Raw genomic sequence first — 20,047 nt, forward strand, 5'->3', positions numbered from 1 at the left:
GTGAGCTAAGTCAGGGTAACGAGAGGTGAGTTTGAACTTGTGCAGGAGACACTCAAATGCATCTGCATCATAAGGAGTAACGACGCAATTCAGAACACTTTCAGCATGACATAGATGAGGCCCTGTGGGCTTTGCTCCCACATATGGAACAAACATGGATGATGTCGGAGCCGTGTCTGCCTGGGGTGCACTTTCCAATGTTGTGCAAGATGCAGACGACAGTGGATGATGATTTGAGAATGATCTGGTCTTGCCAGACGCAAACAACGGGGGCGTTTTTGGCCGTGTGGGTGAAAGTACAGTCACTGGCCTTGTGGCCGTTCCAACCGCAGAGAAGGCAAAGGGATCCGTCGGATGAGGCCCCTTTGCCCTTATGAAAGGACTTGCTGTCTGAGCTGGAGTTGGTGCTTTCAGTCTTGTACTTCTGTGGGTACGGGTTGTAGCGGTTGCTGCCACCAGAACTTTCTAGGCGTGAAACGAGTGCGGCGATTCACATTGCTTCGTGGTTGGCATTGGCTGCAGCCTCATCTGACTTCAGTTGGGCCACCTTCATCTGGATCTCATTCCAGCAGTTCTTGTAAGCTTCATCCATGAAGAATGTCTTGGTATTGAAGAAGATTCTGCAAGTTTCAATGTCGAAAGTGAGGATGGCTTAAAATTTTTCGTCAAAATGTTTGCATGATAAGCAGAAGTCATGCTGTTGTTTGAAATGCTCGATAATGAGTGGGCTGGCCACATGCGCAAGCAAGTTGATGAAATTCTTTGAAGCTTCGTTGAACTGAGCTGGGGGGAGTGAGGTTTCCGGCGGGAAGGACGAAGCATCCATGATGGACCTCTTGGGGTCGTCAAGAATGATACCCTTCTTCATCTTCACGCAGGAAGGATCCATGTGAATGCACTCCATGGCTTCTGCCATTAGAAGGGTAAGAGGCATGTGCATCTTGGCGAGAGCCAGGTTAATTATAACGCGGTGTAGAGACTTGTGCCTCTCATTATGTGATATGGCAGTTTTCACTAGGGAGTACATGGCATGAACTTGTAGCATCACTCTGCATGCTATCCACAGCTATTCCTATATGAGGCGCAGCTTTCCCGCGCACATTCTCGCGCCTTTCCCGCGTTTGAGCGCCCTATAGTGCCAGCCATCCGGAAGCATCCATCCACTGTCCACCAAGCTCTCTAGTGCGTATATTTCCATTTCTCTTATTTGCATATTGTTCCACCTTTATTTTATCATGGACCCTTACTTACATATATCTTTACATACCTTACTCGGTAGCGCTTCGGCTCTGCATGACAGCCCTTAGGCACCATATATAAGTGCCAGTAGTACATACCAGGAAGTAGTTTAGCAACCCCCATGTTCATTCACACTACACAACTCAGCTTAGTTGGAATCTCTCCCTAGAAAGTAGCACTTACATCTCATATCTCTATACACACGCACACTTTCCCATGCCTTCGTGCCTTGTGCGCGCCTGCGCTTTCCCGCGCTTCGCATTGACCAACCAGTAGCACCTTCAGCACCTACTGCTAGACCTTTGCTGCACTTGCTTCCCCTTTAGGGTCGAACGCACTTATCGTCTCAAGTATAGCAGACTAGGCAATGTGTGACCTCACAACATTTATAGATACAGTCAGGAGCCTCGTTTGTGCCTTGCAGTATCATTGAACCTTCAGTGGGGTATTTCATAAACATCATCAATGGATGAGACCATTTTGACATCATCATCAGTATAGGGGAGAATGGGCGCTGCAGGTGCAATGGCTGCTTCCGCAGCAGGTGGATCCGGCTGTTGTTTAGCCTTGCCAGCAGCTGCTTTACGTACCAAAGCTTCCTGGAAGGCATCATGTGAATGTGGGGTAAGGGCATTGAAAACGCTAAACGTGTTAATGAGCGGTGTGTTTTCATGGAAGGCCTTGGAAGGGCCGTAGCGGACCCTTGTCTTGCTGTCCAGCAAATCAAGCAAGTCTTCGTCATCAGACACATGCCCCAAGGTTACCTGCCTTCGATCTGCTCTGTCGCTGTTTTGCTCGGAACATGCGGTGTTTTCGTGTTCAATGGCTTCGCACGAGGTAACAGTGTTGCGATTCCTACTTCTAACTACTCCTTTGACCATTCTATTGGTGTCAGATTGATTTTGGCTTGGGCCGCCAGGGTTTAGGGTTGACATGTCTTTTCCCCCAACCCTGCTCGGTAAACCAGAATTTGACGCGACATAAGACATTATAAACGAGAATGGCGTAAACCTTTACAAAAACTATGCGAGCTAACACGAGAAGAAAGCGAGATGAAAGACGCATGTTTGCAAAACAGCATCTTACAATACGTGTTCACTCGCTTAGTAAGCACTTGTTTGAGCAAAATGTTCGCAGGCTCACATAGAGCTCAAACAGCACTCTCTGTACATAGTGATCGTGTCACTGTTGGGGGGCAAATATGTGCATGTGATTGGGGGTATTCCTCCAGAGAAACCTTGGGTGAGTCCCTCTGGAATGGTGGGGTACCTGGAGAGGAGGTTTGACTCTTCCAGAAGGTGAAACCATACCTCTGGTTTATATGATGTGTGGCCTCTAAGCCTTCTCACCGCAAGGACATGATTGAGCTTCATGCTCTTTGCTTCCACATCCAGAGCATTTGTGTGATGCTTCGTGGTTTGACTCTTGGCAGCTCCCTGGTCATTGCCATTTGTGGCAGATGGGCAAGCCTTGGGGGCTGATGAGATGACCATCTTCTGCCCTTCAGCAATGGGTCTTGGAACCATCCCAAAGGTAGTGAGATTCACAGCGACAGATGTCATGAGAGAATTGGCCAAGTCAGAGGGCGCAGGCAGATAGGCTGTGTGAGCCTGCACCCTGGGAAAAACCCCTTCGTCATTGTTGGCGGTTGTGATTCTTCTCAGGTGATGCAATTTTCTTTTCCTTTGGGGTTTCTGCTTCTCATGGAGGAGAACATGAACAGGAGTCTCGACTTGTGTAGTCATAGCTTCCTCCTTGTGAGTCCTGGTAGCTGGACTTGCAATATTGGTTTACTGGTGTGTCTCTGCTTATGGACTGTGTGGGAGTGTGTTGGATGGCGGTGTTATGCCATGTGGTTGTGATCGTCTGTCGTGTGCATTCAGGCATCCATGTAGATGTGGACATGGGCATCCATGGGATATGTGTCATGGGCATCCATGTGATGTGTTATCATGGGCATTCACGGGGATGGTTCACAGGCATCCGTGTGATGGATCATGGGCATCCAAGGCATGTTGGGAGTGATTTGGAGATGCAGGGAAACAGTGTATGAAAGGAAGGGAGTGGTTTGGATGGGAGGAATGGTGGATCAGAGGAGTGGAGGAGTGGAGCTCCGGCCTAGGGAATGCCTCCCTAGGCCTGAGATGGATAATGACTAAGTCGGAGGACTGGAACTGTTACGAGGACTTAGGGTGAAGGCTAGTGCAAGGATGTCATATCCCGCATTCCGGACCAACATCTGACGATGTTCCCACGCCTCATCCGGACCTCCGGACCTCCTTTCCATGTCTCCAGACCCAATCCTCTATCTGTCTGGATCCCTGTACTCCTGCATCTGATATCCGGATGCCAGATTTGATATCCACATCTCCGGATCTCTGGATCCGACCTATCTGTCATGTCCAAACTCAAACCTTAAATCAGCGCCCATCCCCTTATGGTAATCACCTGTCCCTGGACTTCCGAACATCCGGATCCGACCCGCGTCTATCTTCCATGCCTTTTCCCTTTGTATGTTCCTTCTCAAGTTAGACTATACTCATTTTCCGTACCTCATTTCATTTCTGCCTTTATTTTACTATGTTCTCATTTCCGTCTTCATTTACTATTTTCTGATAGACTAGTGTTAGACATTTCTACATGCTCCGTCCATAGCCTCACATAGCCTCGGACTGCGCTGACTGATTCTCCGTTATGTCCTTTGTAGTATATAAACCCTGTAAAGTCTCTATACTTCCTCAGTCTGAATATTACACATATTAGTCCTCGCACTAGTCTTCACACTAAGTCCTCGTAACAGTTCTAGTCTTCACACTAAGTCCTCGTAACAGTTCTAGTCCTCCGACTTAGTCATTATCCATCTCAGGCCTAGGGAGGAATTCCCTAGGCCGGAGCTCCGATCCTCCACTCCTCCGATCCTCCATTCCTCCAAGTTTCCGGAAGTTCCTCCGGACCTATTCTGCTTTGGACTTTGTCCTTGCAGCCTTTCCTCTGTTTGCTTCTACTCAGGACTTGTCCTGAGTAGCCATTACACATATCCCTGTCAGGACGAAACTCCATTGTAATTTCTGGAAGTTCCTCAGGAACTTTCCCTCACTCATCCAGAAAGTCCTTCCGATGTTTCCCATGCTCCTCCGGAAGTCCTTCAGACTTCACTGGACTTTCTCCGGACTTCATTCTGAAGTTAAGGGCACATACTCGGGTAAGGGGCGCAGCGCACGAGCTGAAGCCAAGCCCCTTGGAATCAGTCCTACCCTTTGTGCACGGTCTTAACAAAGGACTAATATGTGTAATATTCAGACTGAGGAAGTATAGAGACTTTACAGGGTATATATACTACAGAGGACTTAACGGAGAATCAGTCAGCGCAGTCCGAGGCTATGCGAGGCTATGGACGGAGGATGTAGAAACATCTAACACTAGTCTATCGGAAAATAGTAAATGAAGACGGAAATGAGGACATAGGAAAATAAAGGTGGAAATGAAATGAGGTATGGAAAATGAGTTAGCCTAACTTGAGAAGGAACATACAAAGGGAAAAGGCTGTTAAAACCATGCACAAAGGGTAGGACTGATTCCAAGGGGCTTGGCTTCAGCTCGTGCGCTGCGCCCCTTACCCGAGTATGTGCCCTTAACTTCAGAATGAAGTCCGGAGAAAGTCCAGTGAAGTCCGAAGGACTTCCGGAGAAGTGTGGGAAACTTCGGAAGGACTTTCCGGATGAGTGCGGGAAAGTTCCTGAGGAACTTCCAGAAATTACAATGGAGTTTCGTCCTGACAGGGATATGTGTAATGGCTACTCAGGACAAGTCCTGAGTAGAAGCAAACAGAGGAAAGGCTGCAAGGACAAAGTCCAAAGCAGAATAGGTCCGGAGGAACTTCCGGAAACTTGGAGGAATGGAGGATCGGAGGAGTGGAGGATCGGAGCTCTGGCCTAGGGAATTCCTCCCTAGGCCTGAGATGGATAATGACTAAGTCGGAGGAATAGAACTGTTACGAGGACTTAGTGTGAAGACTAGTGCGAGGACTAATATGTGTAATATTCAGACTAAGGAAGTACAAAGATTCTACAGGGTTTATATACTACTGAGAACTTAACGGAGAATCAGTCAGTGCAGTCCGAAGCTATGTGAGGCTGTGGACGGAGCATGTAGAAAATAATAAATGAAGACAGAGATGAGAACATAGGAAAATAAAGCCGGAAATGAAATGAGGTACGGAAAATGAGTATAGTCTAACTTGAGAAGGAACATACAAAGGGAAAAGGCACGGAAGATAGACGCGGGTTGGATCCGGATGTTCGGAAGTCCAGAGACAGGTGATTACCATAAGGGGATGAGCGCTGATTTAAGGTTTGGGTTCGGATATGAAGCATAGGTCGGATCTGGAGATCTGAAGATGTGGATATCAGATCTGGCATCCGGATATCAGATGCAGGAGTTCAGGGATCCGGATGGATAGAGGATTGGGTCTGGAGATATGGACAGGAGGTCTGGAGGTCCGGATGAGGTGTGGGAACGTCATCGGATGTTGGTCCGCAATGCGGGATATGACACCATTCGGCCTTGCTGATTTGCACTAGGAACAGGTTCTTTTCCCGGAGGAAATTTGAAAACAGTAGTTTGTGATCTGCTAGTGCTGCTTTGGAGGCTTTTAATGCTGAGGATGGGCGTAGAGTGAGCTGGTCATCTATCATCATGATGCTCAAGTCATTCTCTGCGATGGAGTGGGAGGACCTGAGAGCTTCCTTGCATCCGTCTGGTGAGAAGTACCATAGTTCTACAAATTCGAAATTGGTGAGCTTCTGTATTACATATTGGGCAGGGCGCGGGGTTAAGAAGTCTCCTATGGATGATGTCTTGTCGAATCCATTCATCTTTGGCTTCTTCTTTTCTGCATCTAACCTTTCTTTCTCAACCTTGGCTTCAAGCTGTGCTCATTCGACTTCTTCCTGGGCTGCTCGGGCTCTTTCAGTGTTGGCTGCAGCATGAGCTTCATCTTCCCAGATCTGGTTCCACTCTGCTATTCTTGCATTGTTTTCCTCCATCTACACCTGTTTGAGGTGTGCTATGACTTGCTCTTCAGTTTAGTTTGCTGCTGCAGACAGGTCCACACAGATGCCTCCATATAATGTGCTGGCAAAGTCTGGCATTACTTTGAGTGTGGGATCTGCACCTGGTGGCATTCTCGGCTTATTATGAGAGAGAACTTGTGTAGTTTATTCAGACATGTTTGTTGTGTGATTGTTTTAGTAGAAAAAACCAATTGAGCAGCGGGAGCTTTGCAAAGACAGACAATGATTGCGACACGGAAACAAGAGGTTTGGTGTCATGTCTTTTGTTCACTTGAAGACTTTACTCTAATCTTTTACTCATGCCACATTACATAATAGAGTTCCAATCTTTCTAGAATGTCTTTCATTGACTCTAGATTACATATTGCTGAGAAGCTTTCCTGCAGGTAAGTATCTAATAAGGATAGAATTTATATGCCTTTTTGTACTACTTCTTCTCTATATTCTGACATTATACTATAACCTTCCACACAATTTTTTAGTGAGTTACTAGTCCCTGCATGTGTTCTAAGAGTTGAACTTTGCATGTCTCATTATAGTGCCTTATCTCTGCATCCTAGTGTTCTAATATAAATGTTCAAAGGTAAGTCTATGACACTCAGATGGGTCCTGGGGTTTGATGTTATGGTTGTACTAGGAACAGAACTTCAGGAGGGTGTGGACCCTTTTTAGTCTTTAAGTTAGCCTAGCCTAGAACACAAACTACATAATATAGTCAGCTTGAAGGAGATATACCAGGCCTAGCAGTTTATGCTAATAAAGAGTATAACTTTGATTAACATGAGATGAGTGTTAGACCTGTCAGTGAAATTACATTCAAATCAATAAAACTCTAAAATTTGCTTGTTGATTGAATGTCATGACAAGGTTTATAAAGGGTATGACTGTTACTTATGTTATTGCTATTGCTACTTACCCTTAATCATGCCTGCAAAAGCAAGCTCAAAGAAGACTGCTAGAAAATCTACTTTGAAGGCCTAGAATGAGGTCTATGCTAAGATGAAGTCAACTGCAGGACACACTATAAGTAGTTGCAAATAATGTAGACCTCGCACACTTTCAGCAAACCTCACATGCTGTGACCAAGGTGTGATATACGTGTTGGCTGGACAGGTAATCCCTTTAAGACCGAAAAGAGTTCCTATTATGGACAGCACCATGAAGATACTGTACTTGCAAGTAAACGGTGTAGTTTGATCATAACATAGATAATGTACTGTATACTAGGTAAATACTAAAAAAAATTACTTCTAGTATCTTTGCTGAATCAAGCTCACTCAGGATTGAATCAGGAAGGACATAATGTCCACAATACTTTTTTGTTGCCCAAGCAGCTTACTTCCTATTTAGGCCTCTATAATAAGCATCCATAAAGTCTGTGATCTCATTGCAAACCTGCACAGTTCTATCAGAAAACATTTCATTTTCCAAATTATGTGATATCTTACCTCCACATGCTGGCAATAGGGACAGAATCTAGCACCTTAAATACATTAATCTCTAGGTCACTGTTCTTCATCAACATGGGGTAGGTGTGACAAAGCCACCTTGCAAAGCCTCAGCATTGCTCAATGAAGTTTAACTTGCAATGGAATTTCAGAAGAAAAATGACCTGAAAATTTCTGGCCTTGTAAGTAGCTTCCAAGAATGACTTAACATTTGTGGAGTCAGGCTAACTATAGAGAATTTAACAGCAGCAGCAATCAGTTACTCCAGCAGCACACTAAAAGTTTTTATATTAAGACTTTAAATTTTTGACATCAAAACCATGCTCCATCAAAATGGTTGCCATGCTTTTGAACATGCCTGACTTCTTGTGCCCCTCTGGCTAATAAAACTCCTTGGGTGCTCCATTATGGAAATTATTGGCCATGTGAAGTTTCTGCTTCATTAGCTTCCCATCAGGATCATGCATTAATTTTCCTTGTGTGTTGCATACTAGTGCATTGATCCCTCATTGTTTGCAACCTTTTGGCATCTGATGAGCAGATATTATATCATGAGCTCTTTTTAGGTGAGTTGAAGTATTATTGAAAACAAATCCATGATTGTTGTTAGGATAATTTTTTCTAAGATTATCATTGCTGTTTCAGCATGCTGAATAATTTCATTGTTCATAAAATATCCATCTTTTGCTTTTCCTGCATGGAAGAGGATGTATCTTATTGTGTTCCATTGTATGACCATAACTAGCTGTAGTCAGCAGATACAAAGTCTACTGCCATGAGAGATTCTTCTTATCCTTTGGATTGTAATATGCTTTTTGTCTTCATGTACTCATTGCTTTTGGCAATGGTCATGTGCATAGAACATAGACTCATCATAGAACCATGTCATGGTATATCTTCCCAACATCAATTGTCTCTCATTGAGTTTCATAGGATTCAAAGTTGACCATTTTTGCATTTTGTATTCTAGTATATACCATGCAGAGAGGAATTTTTCTGTCAGTAATTGACATCATCCTCTTGTTCATAACCATCAACATATTGCCCATTTTTGGAAGTAGTCCAGCAAAATCCACAAGTCTTCATGCAGTTCTAAGCTGTTGCTAATGAAACTGTCTTTGACAGTTTGTATCGGCACTAGACATCCCCACAGTACAACTTGAAGGTACTATATGCTGCATACTCAATGAATTTAATGATGAGCCTGCAGAGCTTCTTAGTGATACTGACTTAGAAGAGAAAAAGATAGTCAGTATTGTTTTTCCACTACTATGGTACTCACTATGATATTATAGTTCTCAGATTATTGTGTACTTATCAAGATATCTAAGCTCATGTCTAATATGAGCAGCTATCTTTGCCCCAAAGTCTTTTGATAAGGACTACTTAAGTACAAACATAATTCAGAGCATCTCAGCTCCAAAGTCATTTAGTAAGTCATATGAAGGTACTATGACTTTAGCTATATAATATTAACACTGTTTGGTTCAGCTTCTATAACTGCCATGGCCCCTGGTGATGACAGCAAGGATGAATACAAACTGAGCAACATTAATTATAATTACACTAGCAACCATTGCAATAAAGCAATGGTCAATGATACTTTACCAAAGGTTGTTACAACTAAATGTTAACTATAGAATAGTGATGAAGAAACAAAGCCACTAAAGTTCAGGAAAGGTTCAAATGGTTCATATTAATAATTAAAAGCTAGTAATTTTGAGAAGATCACACAGGACTTGCTTGGCATCATCACTTCAATTTATCACTGTCTAATTGTAATATAAAAACCTTTCTCTTAGACTCTTATTAGTAAGATGATGCTAGCCAAGGAAGCCTAGCAAGAAGCATCAAAATTAGCAGGTCTTACTACTTGTTATGAACTCAGATAGTCTTCTATAACAGCTTCAATAAATGAGATCAAGAGTATAGTATTAGATAGAGATGACCAAATGTAAAACTTTGGTGAATTACAGCCATTTGCATAACGCTAGGCCTAAGCAAAAAAAATACATACACTCGGCAACAAGTCGGATCCTGAACATTTCAACTCCCGACACTTGATCTTGATCCACGATGGGACGACACATATCCAAGGAACGAAAGCAGATTGCTCTGCAAATGAGCGTGCTGGGCATTCGGGATCCAATGATCCGTCGTTACACTGGCATAAGTGAGCGTTCACTGCGCTACATCCGGAAGACATTTCGGGAGACTGGCGAAGTCGTGAGGACACCAGTTTGTGCAGGTCGACCTCGCGTCCTCAATTCCCTCGATGCAAATGTGAGTTATTGTTTAATTTTAGTATTACTCATATGTGACTCCTTAGTTCCTCGAGGCATGCATTGAGCGACAACCAGATATTCTCCTCACCGAAATGCAAGATCAGCTGCGGGAGATCTGTGGTTCTGAAGTCTCGATTGCAACAATTTCAAGAACGATGTGTAGGCGAGGGTTTACATGGAAGAAGGTAGGTCATCACTCACTTGTCCTTACTGATATGTATGATTCAATACAGCACTGTCTAGGTTACACGCCCTTCTGTCGAACGTGACGAAGATGATCGTGCTGCCTTCAAGATGCTTATAGGGGAACATTTCCAGCCAGAACACCTTGTATTTGCAGATGAATGTCATTTCAACCAAATTTCCCTTCGCCGTGATTTTGCTTGGGCTCCTATTGGACAGCGTGCATGACGGCGGGACTTTTTTATACGTGGCAAAAGGTACTTTTGTAGAAATTCTCTTGTCAATGCGTTGATGTTTTGTTAGATATTCAATTCTTCCAGCATTATCACTCAACGGTATCCTGCATTTGGAGGTTCTAGACCATTCGTTCTCTGGTGAAGAATTCGCGCATTTTGTTTCTGGTGTATTAGACCAAATGCAGCCCTGGCCCATGCCAAACTCGGTGTTGGTCATGGACAACGCAAGCATCCACAAAGTCCCAGGTATTCGTGACATGGTTGAAGAGCGGTATGCTAGTCCTTATCTCATGCTCAATGATACTGATTCTCTTTTGTGTATAGTGGTATGCGGCTCTTGTACCTGCCCTCTTATTCACCCGATTTGAATCCTATCGAGGAGGCCTTTTCGGCCATCAAGGCTTGGCTTCGCTCAAACCGTGACTATGTCCTTGGTGAGACCGAGGGTCCAGCTTGCGACCCATACACTTTGATATGGGAAGCTGTGTATGGCGTTGTCACAAGTGAAAAGGCTCATGGTTGGTACAAGCATAGCGAATATATTGCGTAATGGTGGGGTCATTATGGAGTGTGTTGAAACTACCCTTGCAGGCGTGTTGAAACTGCCAGCAGTGCTATGTTACTAAGTGATTAATTTGTATCAGGTCAGGAATTCCTCATGCCCCTCGGTCTCATCATCGCTCGTGTACTCGTCAGACTCGCCACTTCTATACCCATCAGTCCGTGATTCTCCTTCCTGCCACATGTCATCCTCAGCCTCGACAGCGCGTTCCTTGCCTTTATTCTGAGTCCCTGGGCTGGGTATCTCTGGTTCCTCGTAGGAATTGACGAGTCCAAGGAGCGGTAGAACAGTCCATTTAGCATAATTGCGGAGGATTCTGGCTCGCCTTTGTCCCATATTGCCGATCACACTCAGCACATCCTCCGGTAGAAGTATTACTTGGCTCGATAAAACTACCCCTGCATCTAGCAGGGGTGTTTCAAGTTCGGCAAGTCGCAATTCTGGTCTTTCAGCATTGATCAGTTCAAGCAGCACCCCAACTTTTGGATAGTCTGGAAATGATGCGCTAGGGATATGGCTTGCAGATTCAAAGTGACGTGGCTGCGAAAGCGGCGGAGGACTGGGAGTCTTCGACCAAGCTGTGGTATCAAAGTGGTGTGGCTGCAAAAGCGGCGGAGGACTGGGTGTCTTTGACTTAGCTGCGGTAGGATCTGCTGTTATATTCTGTATGGTAACATGGACTTCAGGTGATGATGCCGACCTCGAGTGACGAGGCTTTTTGGTTGGGCCGCGGTCGAAATTGAGGCAGTGAGGTGGGTTGTAGATTGTTGCGTGACCAAGAGCCTAACCCAGTTAAGTTTTTTTCTCTCTCTTGTGGATGCGAGACTTACAATCTTTTTAGCCCAGAGAGTCATCTCAGCGTGATCAAGTCAACGATGGTTATCATAGCCACTCGTGCGATCTACGAAACAATGACCGTGGTGAAGTTCACATCGAATCTGGCTCTCAAGCTGTTTGTAAGCTTTGAGTTGCGTCACATCCTCGTCACTTGATGCTGGAGGGATATCATCTGTGCGTGTCCTCTTTTTTGCTTTGGCGGTAGTAGTCTGTTTGACCTTGTGGTAACTGTAAGTTATTTTCATTTATGTGACGCAGATAATCACTTACTGCTGCATTCTTTACCTCTAGGGCAACGACTCGTGTGCGTGCATTGGACGCTTTGTGACAAAGACGGTCCATGGCAATACTGAATGCTTCCGCATCATTCAGTTGAGTAGCTCTACTGTTGTCCCCCACAAATTTATACACAAGTTGGACGTCATCAGCAGCACTCTCAAGGAATGCAAGAACACGACTTTTGAAGTCCTCCCAAGGCATGTCTGTCTCACCACGAAAGCCACGCTTCATGTCATCAGCAATAACATCAATATCAAAACTAAAAACTGTAAGTCGGTCAGTATTGATATGGTGGCAAATTCAAGCTCATACCACCAGGGCGCGGTTCAGGATTCGGTCGCAACCTCGATGCTTGGGACGACGTTGGTGCTTGGGACGATGCTGGTGCTTGGGACGAGGCTGGTGCTGCTGGCGCTCTCAATGATGCTGGCACTGCTGGAGCTTCCAAGTTTGGTTGCATCATTGACGATGCTGGGATTATTTCAGTATTCGGTCGCATTGGTGGGTACTGTGGATACTGGGGCTGGCCAGCATATTGCTGGACAAAATGTGGTGGAGCATAATGGTGTAAAGGTGGTGCATAGTGGTGCGGCATTGGCGGGTAATATTGCATGAAAGGTTGAGGGTGCTGTGGCGGCTGCTGCTGGTGCTGCGGCAGCTGTGGTGGTGGATAGTGACGAGGATGAAGATACATATTAGGTGCGTTGCCTGTGCCAGAACCCAGAGGAGTACTTGGTGACATGGTTGGGAAGATGGGCTTCAAACTTGTGTGTCGAGGAGGCTCTTATAGTTTTTTTTTTCACTGTATTGTACCATAATAATTGACACATATGTCTGTGAACCCGTCGGAATAGAAAATGATCACTTTGTTTTGTTTTTTAAGTCGATTTTACTGGCGAGTGTCAAGCGCGCGCACGGACCATGTTTGCTTATATATATCACGACAGATTACAACACCTTTCTATCACCTTCTACAACAATGTCATCACCTGTAACTCCACCAAACAGACGTCTTACCCTCCCCAGTAATCCGACTTCTCCCTCCAATGCTTCGTTCTCTTATAGAATAACAGTAGGCAATAAAGTCTCGGAGGATACACTGAAGGCGTGTGCTGAGCTCTTCAGCTCCAACTACGGTATTTGGGGTGATGAAGCAAGCAAAATTTCTAGTTTCACCAAAGCTGGTCAGTAATCAATATACATCCTTGGTCATTGCTGAGTCTTTTATATAGGGCAAAAGGTGAAGATGACCGGCGCAAGGCTTCGAGCCCAATGTTTGTCTCACCCAGAGAATACTGTCCTGGTGACCTGCCACCTCCAGGTTGATCCGTCTGAGAGTGAATGTCCCAAACTCTGTGGTCATGCATTTGCTTCCATGTGGAATTATGGTGAAAACAAAAGTAGGTGTCGCACAACTTTCTCTCGCGAGGTTCACCTTCTGATTTTGTCTAAGTTGGCTGGGTGACTCAACTTGTTGTTGATGAAGCAGTCCGTCAGCGTTATGTTGCGACACAGCTCTTGCAAACACTCAAAGTCCATGCCCCATTCTCCCGCATCAACATTGTTGGTCTGGTCTCATCCCACCCTGCTGCTTGCAATGCGTTGGCGAAATATGCTGGTAAGTTGATGTCATCACTCATGGATTTCGGATAGCATAACTAACAACATGAAGCGGCTGATCTCAAAGATGTCGACTTGGACTTCATTCGTGCACATGCCAAGGGGATTCTGCAATCCTCCCCCATCAGTTATCTGAATGACGCTCAACTGAGGGGCATACTCTTTGAAGATGACTGCCGCAATGGATCCATCTCGTCTGTGTTCACCCAGTTCTATGTTGACCATGCGGAGCCTTTGAGGGTGCTGTTGCATTACCAGAATAAAGGTCAATGGTGCTTGGGTGAGCTTGCTGATGGACATGAGTTTCTCGCTATTTTTCCTATCGTGCCTGTGAGCCCAATTTCGCCCATCCGATTACAAGCATCCTAGAACCTACTACTCATCATATCGGAGCATCAAAATTTAAATACTGCTGTGTATGTAGTAATTTTATTTTGGCCTAGCGTTATGCAAGCAGCTGTAATCAAATATAGGCTTAGTTCATAGGGACCCTGCTTCTAAATGAAAAAGCCCCTTTCAAACTATTATTAGATGATATCTTTCTATATGTTATTAAGCATTGAGCCAGCTGCTGCTGCACCACTATATTTTTTTCTAGTATCTACTATAGATAGTCCCTTCACCCTAGCAACTTATCACCATTACTGCTTTTACACCTTAGAAAACTGCAGTGACAGGCCTAAGCCATATCTTGAATGTTGTATGTTCCATTCACCAGGTCATGTGTCAATCAAAGAATGTGAGAATATATTGCATCTCCTCCTACAATAGCTCTATCTCTTTGGACCATCAGTTAGTGTATGTGTAAGCCCTGTACCACTCAATACACATGGCTAGAAAACATGGTTCAGAAAGGAACATAGTGAAATGATGAGGCAAACTTACCATCTGAGAGATTCTCTTCTCCAGCACCAAAACATTGTTTTCAAATCTATGAAATAAATACTAACATTTATCTCTCAGAAACATATTCACCTGCTGCTTGGTCCTCCGTAATTCCGCAGACATCCTCTTTCCTAAGCATGAGCAACTCAGTCTTCCAGTCAATTTCCAGAAGAGGCTCAGCAAGAGCATCGAGTGAGGCCCAAGCAATGCAATATTTAGTTGCAGCAATATTAATCTTTTTCTGCACAGTGTCGATGATCCCACATGACCTTGTGTGTCCACATTGACAAGTAATCCAATCCTTCTTGAAGCCGGTAAGATGATGCTTGAGTCACAAGTGCTGATGAAGTTCATACAACACTTCATGTGCCTAAGCTCAACGGAGCTTCCATTTAATTTGCAACAGGTTTATCTCATAAGATAGAGAGTGGGTGACAATTGCAGAGAGCATCTAGAGCTTGATATTATGAACATCTTCTTCCACATTATCAGATGTAGTAGCATCAATTGTCTTGCAAAGACATGCAACACACAACATGTATAGGGTCTGAATCTTGATCCAGTGTTTAATTCAATGATGTAGTAGTGTGTTTGTCTGCTGTTGCAGTGTAGATAGCTGAATTTCAGTGGCATGTGCACCTATGCTTGAGGTCTTATGAATAAGTTGGTGCCTCTCAAAGAAGAAAAAATTATTAGTCAAGTTAGAAAACAACAGAATAATAATGCTTACTGCTGAGTCTTAAGCTTAATTCTCACAGCTATCAAGACACTAGGTGAAACCTCAGAGTATAAGGAAATGTCAAGTCCACATTTGAGCTGGTCTGATTCTGCTTGTGAGAGCTCTAGTTGAACAGAAGATTGTATCACTAGTGAAGATGTCGAGTTGAATGAATTTGTGGTTAGATCAATCAGTCTCCTAATCCTTCACCATCATGCACCAGATTGTGAGGCTCTCAGATGGAATTGCACCTTCAAAATCAACAAGATCCAAAATATGTTAATCACATTGAGAGATGGTATCATTGAGCTTTTGCAAAAAAAATATGCCTGTTGAAAGTATCAGTTGGATGACCATTAGTGACAAGAGTAAAAACATACCAAAGTTAGACATCTTCCACCAGTTCCAGTCACCGAAGTGATCATCAAGGACATCACACCTCGAACCAGGTCCCATCTCCCATGTGCTAGTAGCCACAGAATTTATGTTGGACCATCCACATTCTGGTATATTGCTATCCATTCTGGTCATCCCTTTGATGAGATTAAATGAGAAATTTAACTGACATGTGGCAATGTGAGCAGGAAGGTGAAATTTAGGTATGAGGAATGTGATTATCTTGCTGGTATGCACCAAATGAATGTGGGAGGAATACTGAGACATGTGCTCCCAAAGGTACTTGTTTCACTGACATATGATGTCATATGAGATGTTGATGATAACTATCTTGCTTAAATGTGACATTATCAAAAAGAACAAATAGTCTATATTGATGTATCTAATTTGACATCATTAGCAACCATAAGCATAACAACAAATCACTTACTTCTCTCTCTTTGCTGATGGTCGCTTGAAGTTATGCCTTGCACAAACAACGGTACCAATGCCTGTTGCTGCAAGCCACACACTCTCTTTGAATCTGCAAGGTTCACTGCATTGTGACTTATACAGCTACTTTTCTTCTGTGTGAGACATTGGCCACTAAGCAGTATCTTCTGCACCCATTTCTAGACCTTTGCTGCACTAGCTTCCTCTTTAGGATTGAATGTACTTATCTTACCAAGTATAGCAGACTAAGTGTTACATGACCTACAATATAAAGATATCAGTTTGGAGTCCATAGCACCACTCTGAGTTTTAAACCTACAGTCCTACACCAACATGTCTATAAGCATTGTGAAGAGCGAAGGCACTGCTGAGACACTCAAACTATTTGACAATATACTCAACCAGTTGTTCTGTCATAGCAGTTGGATATACCTCCCATAAACTCATCTGATGGACACTAACAAGATTGGGAGTGCTTCAAAGAGGTAAGTTATACTAAGTTGTATATCCTCAGCATAATTTAGAAAGATCATGGTATTCTTTTGCAGATCTCACAAGTCTGTCACATGAAGAAGGTGATGTAAGCTCATTGAGAGTATTTTCTTGTTGTTCTTGTTGTTCTTGTTACCTTGTCCTGCACATGCTATCTACATTTTGTACCATGTATTAATCAATGCAAATAAATTCATTCTTGATTATAAATAATTGTTTGGTGAAATATCTATGTAGCAAATCTAAAAGAAGACTAGAAAGATATGGGGGCCCTTGTTTCCGTACCACCACCAGTGGACGGATTTCCCACGCTGAAAAAGCGGGCAAGGTCGAGCTAGAAAGCTCACAGTACAACCTGGCCCCACCAAAAAATCACATATGCTCACATGTTTTCAACACTATCGACCACAAGTTATAAATCAAAAACCCTTACTACCCAAAAACCACAAGCAAAAATGTGCAGTCACTATCACCCAACCAAATCGCACCCCAACACACCCATATAAAATAATAACAGAAATCTAAACCAGATTGAACACCAGACGCACTATCTGACTAACTGAGTACGTATAAACCACCCCCATCAACACATGAAAGACAAAAATAAGCAATGTGAATACTACTATTGCCTCTTGTGAGCGAACTACACGCAGCAAGCCTGATAACACCCCCATCATATTAAACCTAACACAAACCTCACACAGCCCTAACCACCCAAGAAACGAAAACCTCAATACGAGGCCACCTCCCCTGACAAAACTAAGGCCTATATAATCCAAGACACCCCGAACACATGCTCCAACCACTTCAGTGAAGATGAAGGACCAATCTAGCGCAAAGACAGCCAACATCAGCACCTGCCCATCCCCAATGGGAACAAGACAACCTCTTCCCAGACATCAACACTCTGGTTTGCAATTATTCCTCCTCAACGTCCTGGCAGATGAAGGGGACACCTTGACAGAGATCACATCAACCCTCTCCACCCCATCCCCAACCCCAAGGATCATCATCCCCCCCATATTGGTCCCTGAACCCATCACCAACCATGACACTACCCCCATACTACCCCTCTCCTCTACATTCGATATGGAAGATGAAACACTCCCTACTCCCCCCTCACACAGCCCACCCCACCCCCCATCTGACGCAGATGATGAAGTCATGTTGGACCATTCCCTCCCCCATCGACTAGTCTAACCTCTGTCCCACCAAAAACTACCATACCTGCCCTCTCAACTGAGGAAGACCTCCTCCGTGCACATCTTGCTGTTGCCGAAACCAATAGATCCATCATTAGATCAAACAGCATCAACTCCCTAACGGCCATACCACAGTTCACCCCAGTCCTCCAAGGCGGCTTCCCCCACATCCACCTCACTCACATAGCACAGCTCTTTGATTTCCAAGCCACTAAAGTAATCACAGCATGGTTGAAAGACCCTCACCTAAAGATTCTCATTAGAGTCTTTGACCACAATGGCAAGAACTCTTCTGTGAAGGGACCCATTCTTGTTGAACGCCTGTGCAGGGCAATCATCGAAATCGCTTATTTCATTCACCAAGATGAACAGAAAGTTAAAGTCTCCCCACCTTGCCCAGAAGCCAATAGTGTTGAGACCAACCAGCATCTCAGCTTCCTCGCGTACAACATCTCTGAGGAGACAAAGACTTTAATCTCAAATCAATGCATATGGTCCTCAACAGACATTTCCTTCGCAGCTCATCAGTTCAGTGTAAACTCCCCCACCACTTTGATTCTGCCTACATGGCTTTTCCACCACAGACATCAACACAGTCAAATCTGCCGTTCACAACACCTGGACAGAAGATGTGACAAGGTGGGACATCGGAGATATACTCTCTGAAAGTGAAATTCCTGGAGAGAAAGTCCACATTGCGGTGTAGGTGAGGAATGTAGAATGGTAGAAAGTGGGTGGTATGAGATATACTCAGATGGTCCTCTGTGTGCGAATCTAATGTCGGCCCAAGGGGATTGCTACTGAGAAGGTTTCTCTATATATAATAGTGGAGGGAAACACTGAACCAGGCTGTTGGATAAGCCTGGTGGGGCGTGCAACGATGAGCGAAGCACGATAAGCGAAAGCGCTACGGAGCGCTACTGAGTGACAAGTGCGATGGCGCGCGCTGAGTGAGAGCGAAGCGCACGTGCGGGTGGTGGAGCGCAGCGACTCTTAAGTGAGTCAGGGAACGAGTAAGGTGATGTTCGGGTATAAGAATATGCGGGTTGACGCTTGTAAGAGTCCTGGCACTTAGTGTCGGTTGGCGGATATGACGGAGATTTAGACTTAGAGTCCAATGATGTGCGGGAAGAAGAAGATAATCATTCTACATAGAGGCAAGGTATATATATATTCTAAGTAGCGTTAAGCGCTGTCAAGCGCTAAAGCGAGCCAGAAAGCGAAGCGAATACATGATGATATGTAATAAGGGTCCGTGACGAAACATACGGAATATGTGCGCAAGCGCCGGAGATATGTCAGAATACATGAGAATAAAATAGGGATACGCACCGACGAACCGAACGGACATGGAATGGATGGACGGAGGATGAGTGACGGAACCAAGGATACATGCGCTGATGCGCGACCGAAGCGCCTGTGCGCGCGAGCGGCTGATGAAGCACCAAGTGTGCAGAATGGGATATGGGTTGTGCTGTGTTTGGAAGGTGTTTAGGGTGTTGTAGAATTAGCTCTTTATGAGGCCACAGAGATGTCAGTCTCTACAGCGGTATGAGATCTTATCAATTCTCTTTGGGTTGAACACCTTGATTTCAAGGCTAGCAGTGGCATTTCCCTACCTCGCTACAACATCTTTGCTGTGAGCCCTACCAGCAACCCCACTGTGTGTACCAAGCTACAAGCCTATCTTCACTCACTTACATACCCTTCGGAACTCGAAGGCAGCAGTACCACTGTCAACTTCATCCCATGTCCACTTTGCCACTCAATTGCTCATCCTCACAGCTTATGCCCTTTCTCCAATGTCCCACTCTGAAATGGCCCCAAGCACAATGCCAACCCAAGACCATCCAACACGAACATGAGAGGCAGAGGAAAGGGAAGGAGAATTCCTGCCTAGTCCAATCTATATTCACTCTCACTACCTGTCACCTGTATATACACCCTTAACCCAACCAACCCCTAGACCTCCATACCTCCCTAGCTACATACCTTGTACACCTACCTACCTACCTTGTATCTCTGTACTCAAACATAACCCCCACTCTTCCAAAAAACTTCCATAAGGCTATGAAATGCAGCCTTAACTCTGACCTTAAGCTACAGAATCTTGTGAGTTAGATCCCTGGGGCAAGATCTAGTAAATTCACCCATGATCCAA

The 20,047-nt window shown here is 44.5% G+C and overlaps 8 protein-coding genes across 8 annotated transcripts; 4 read left to right on the forward strand and 4 right to left on the reverse strand.

Moving 5' to 3' along the window:
- Positions 1-5,678: 5,678 nt before the first annotated feature.
- HD556DRAFT_1238950 (uncharacterized protein) lies at positions 5,679-6,152 on the reverse strand (the record flags this gene model as incomplete). The annotated part of the gene is made up of 1 exon (XM_041298008.1): positions 5,679-6,152. A coding segment is annotated over one exon (474 nt), but the record flags the coding sequence as incomplete, so codon positions are not given.
- Positions 6,153-7,086: 934 nt separating this feature from the next.
- Positions 7,087-7,836, reverse strand: HD556DRAFT_1309151 (uncharacterized protein; the record flags this gene model as incomplete). The annotated part of the gene is made up of 5 exons (XM_041300239.1): positions 7,087-7,109; positions 7,228-7,288; positions 7,334-7,478; positions 7,651-7,716; positions 7,760-7,836. 5 exons carry the CDS (start codon positions 7,834-7,836, stop codon positions 7,087-7,089), a joined length of 372 nt encoding a protein of 123 aa, XP_041159179.1.
- A 1,999-nt stretch (positions 7,837-9,835) lies between these two features.
- Positions 9,836-10,069, forward strand: HD556DRAFT_1481074 (uncharacterized protein; the record flags this gene model as incomplete). Its single annotated transcript, XM_041308627.1, has 1 exon — positions 9,836-10,069. A coding segment is annotated over one exon (234 nt), but the record flags the coding sequence as incomplete, so codon positions are not given.
- Positions 10,070-10,103: 34 nt separating this feature from the next.
- HD556DRAFT_1239187 (uncharacterized protein) lies at positions 10,104-10,455 on the forward strand (the record flags this gene model as incomplete). The annotated part of the gene is made up of 2 exons (XM_041298024.1): positions 10,104-10,229; positions 10,288-10,455. Coding segments are annotated over 2 exons (294 nt in total), but the record flags the coding sequence as incomplete, so codon positions are not given.
- An 837-nt stretch (positions 10,456-11,292) lies between these two features.
- HD556DRAFT_1209294 (uncharacterized protein) lies at positions 11,293-12,535 on the reverse strand (the record flags this gene model as incomplete). Its single annotated transcript, XM_041296534.1, has 4 exons — positions 11,293-11,663; positions 11,900-12,080; positions 12,133-12,407; positions 12,454-12,535. Coding segments are annotated over 4 exons (909 nt in total), but the record flags the coding sequence as incomplete, so codon positions are not given.
- Positions 12,536-13,120: 585 nt separating this feature from the next.
- Positions 13,121-14,130, forward strand: HD556DRAFT_1239177 (uncharacterized protein; the record flags this gene model as incomplete). Its single annotated transcript, XM_041298023.1, has 4 exons — positions 13,121-13,325; positions 13,374-13,541; positions 13,595-13,759; positions 13,814-14,130. 4 exons carry the CDS (start codon positions 13,121-13,123, stop codon positions 14,128-14,130), a joined length of 855 nt encoding a protein of 284 aa, XP_041159183.1.
- A 1,432-nt stretch (positions 14,131-15,562) lies between these two features.
- HD556DRAFT_1309155 (uncharacterized protein) lies at positions 15,563-16,339 on the reverse strand (the record flags this gene model as incomplete). Its single annotated transcript, XM_041300240.1, has 5 exons — positions 15,563-15,615; positions 15,745-15,897; positions 16,057-16,142; positions 16,191-16,283; positions 16,320-16,339. 5 exons carry the CDS (start codon positions 16,337-16,339, stop codon positions 15,563-15,565), a joined length of 405 nt encoding a protein of 134 aa, XP_041159184.1.
- A 1,161-nt stretch (positions 16,340-17,500) lies between these two features.
- HD556DRAFT_1444285 (uncharacterized protein) lies at positions 17,501-18,592 on the forward strand (the record flags this gene model as incomplete). Its single annotated transcript, XM_041306757.1, has 3 exons — positions 17,501-17,850; positions 17,880-18,418; positions 18,471-18,592. The coding sequence occupies 3 exons, from the start codon at positions 17,501-17,503 to the stop codon at positions 18,590-18,592; spliced, it is 1,011 nt and encodes a 336-aa protein (XP_041159185.1).
- Between the last annotated feature and the right edge of the window lie 1,455 nt (positions 18,593-20,047).

The sequence above is a fragment of the Suillus plorans genome (genome assembly GCF_016647745.1).
Source record: "Suillus plorans strain S12 chromosome Unknown HD556scaffold_35, whole genome shotgun sequence".
Taxonomy (NCBI): Eukaryota; Fungi; Basidiomycota; class Agaricomycetes; order Boletales; family Suillaceae; genus Suillus; species Suillus plorans.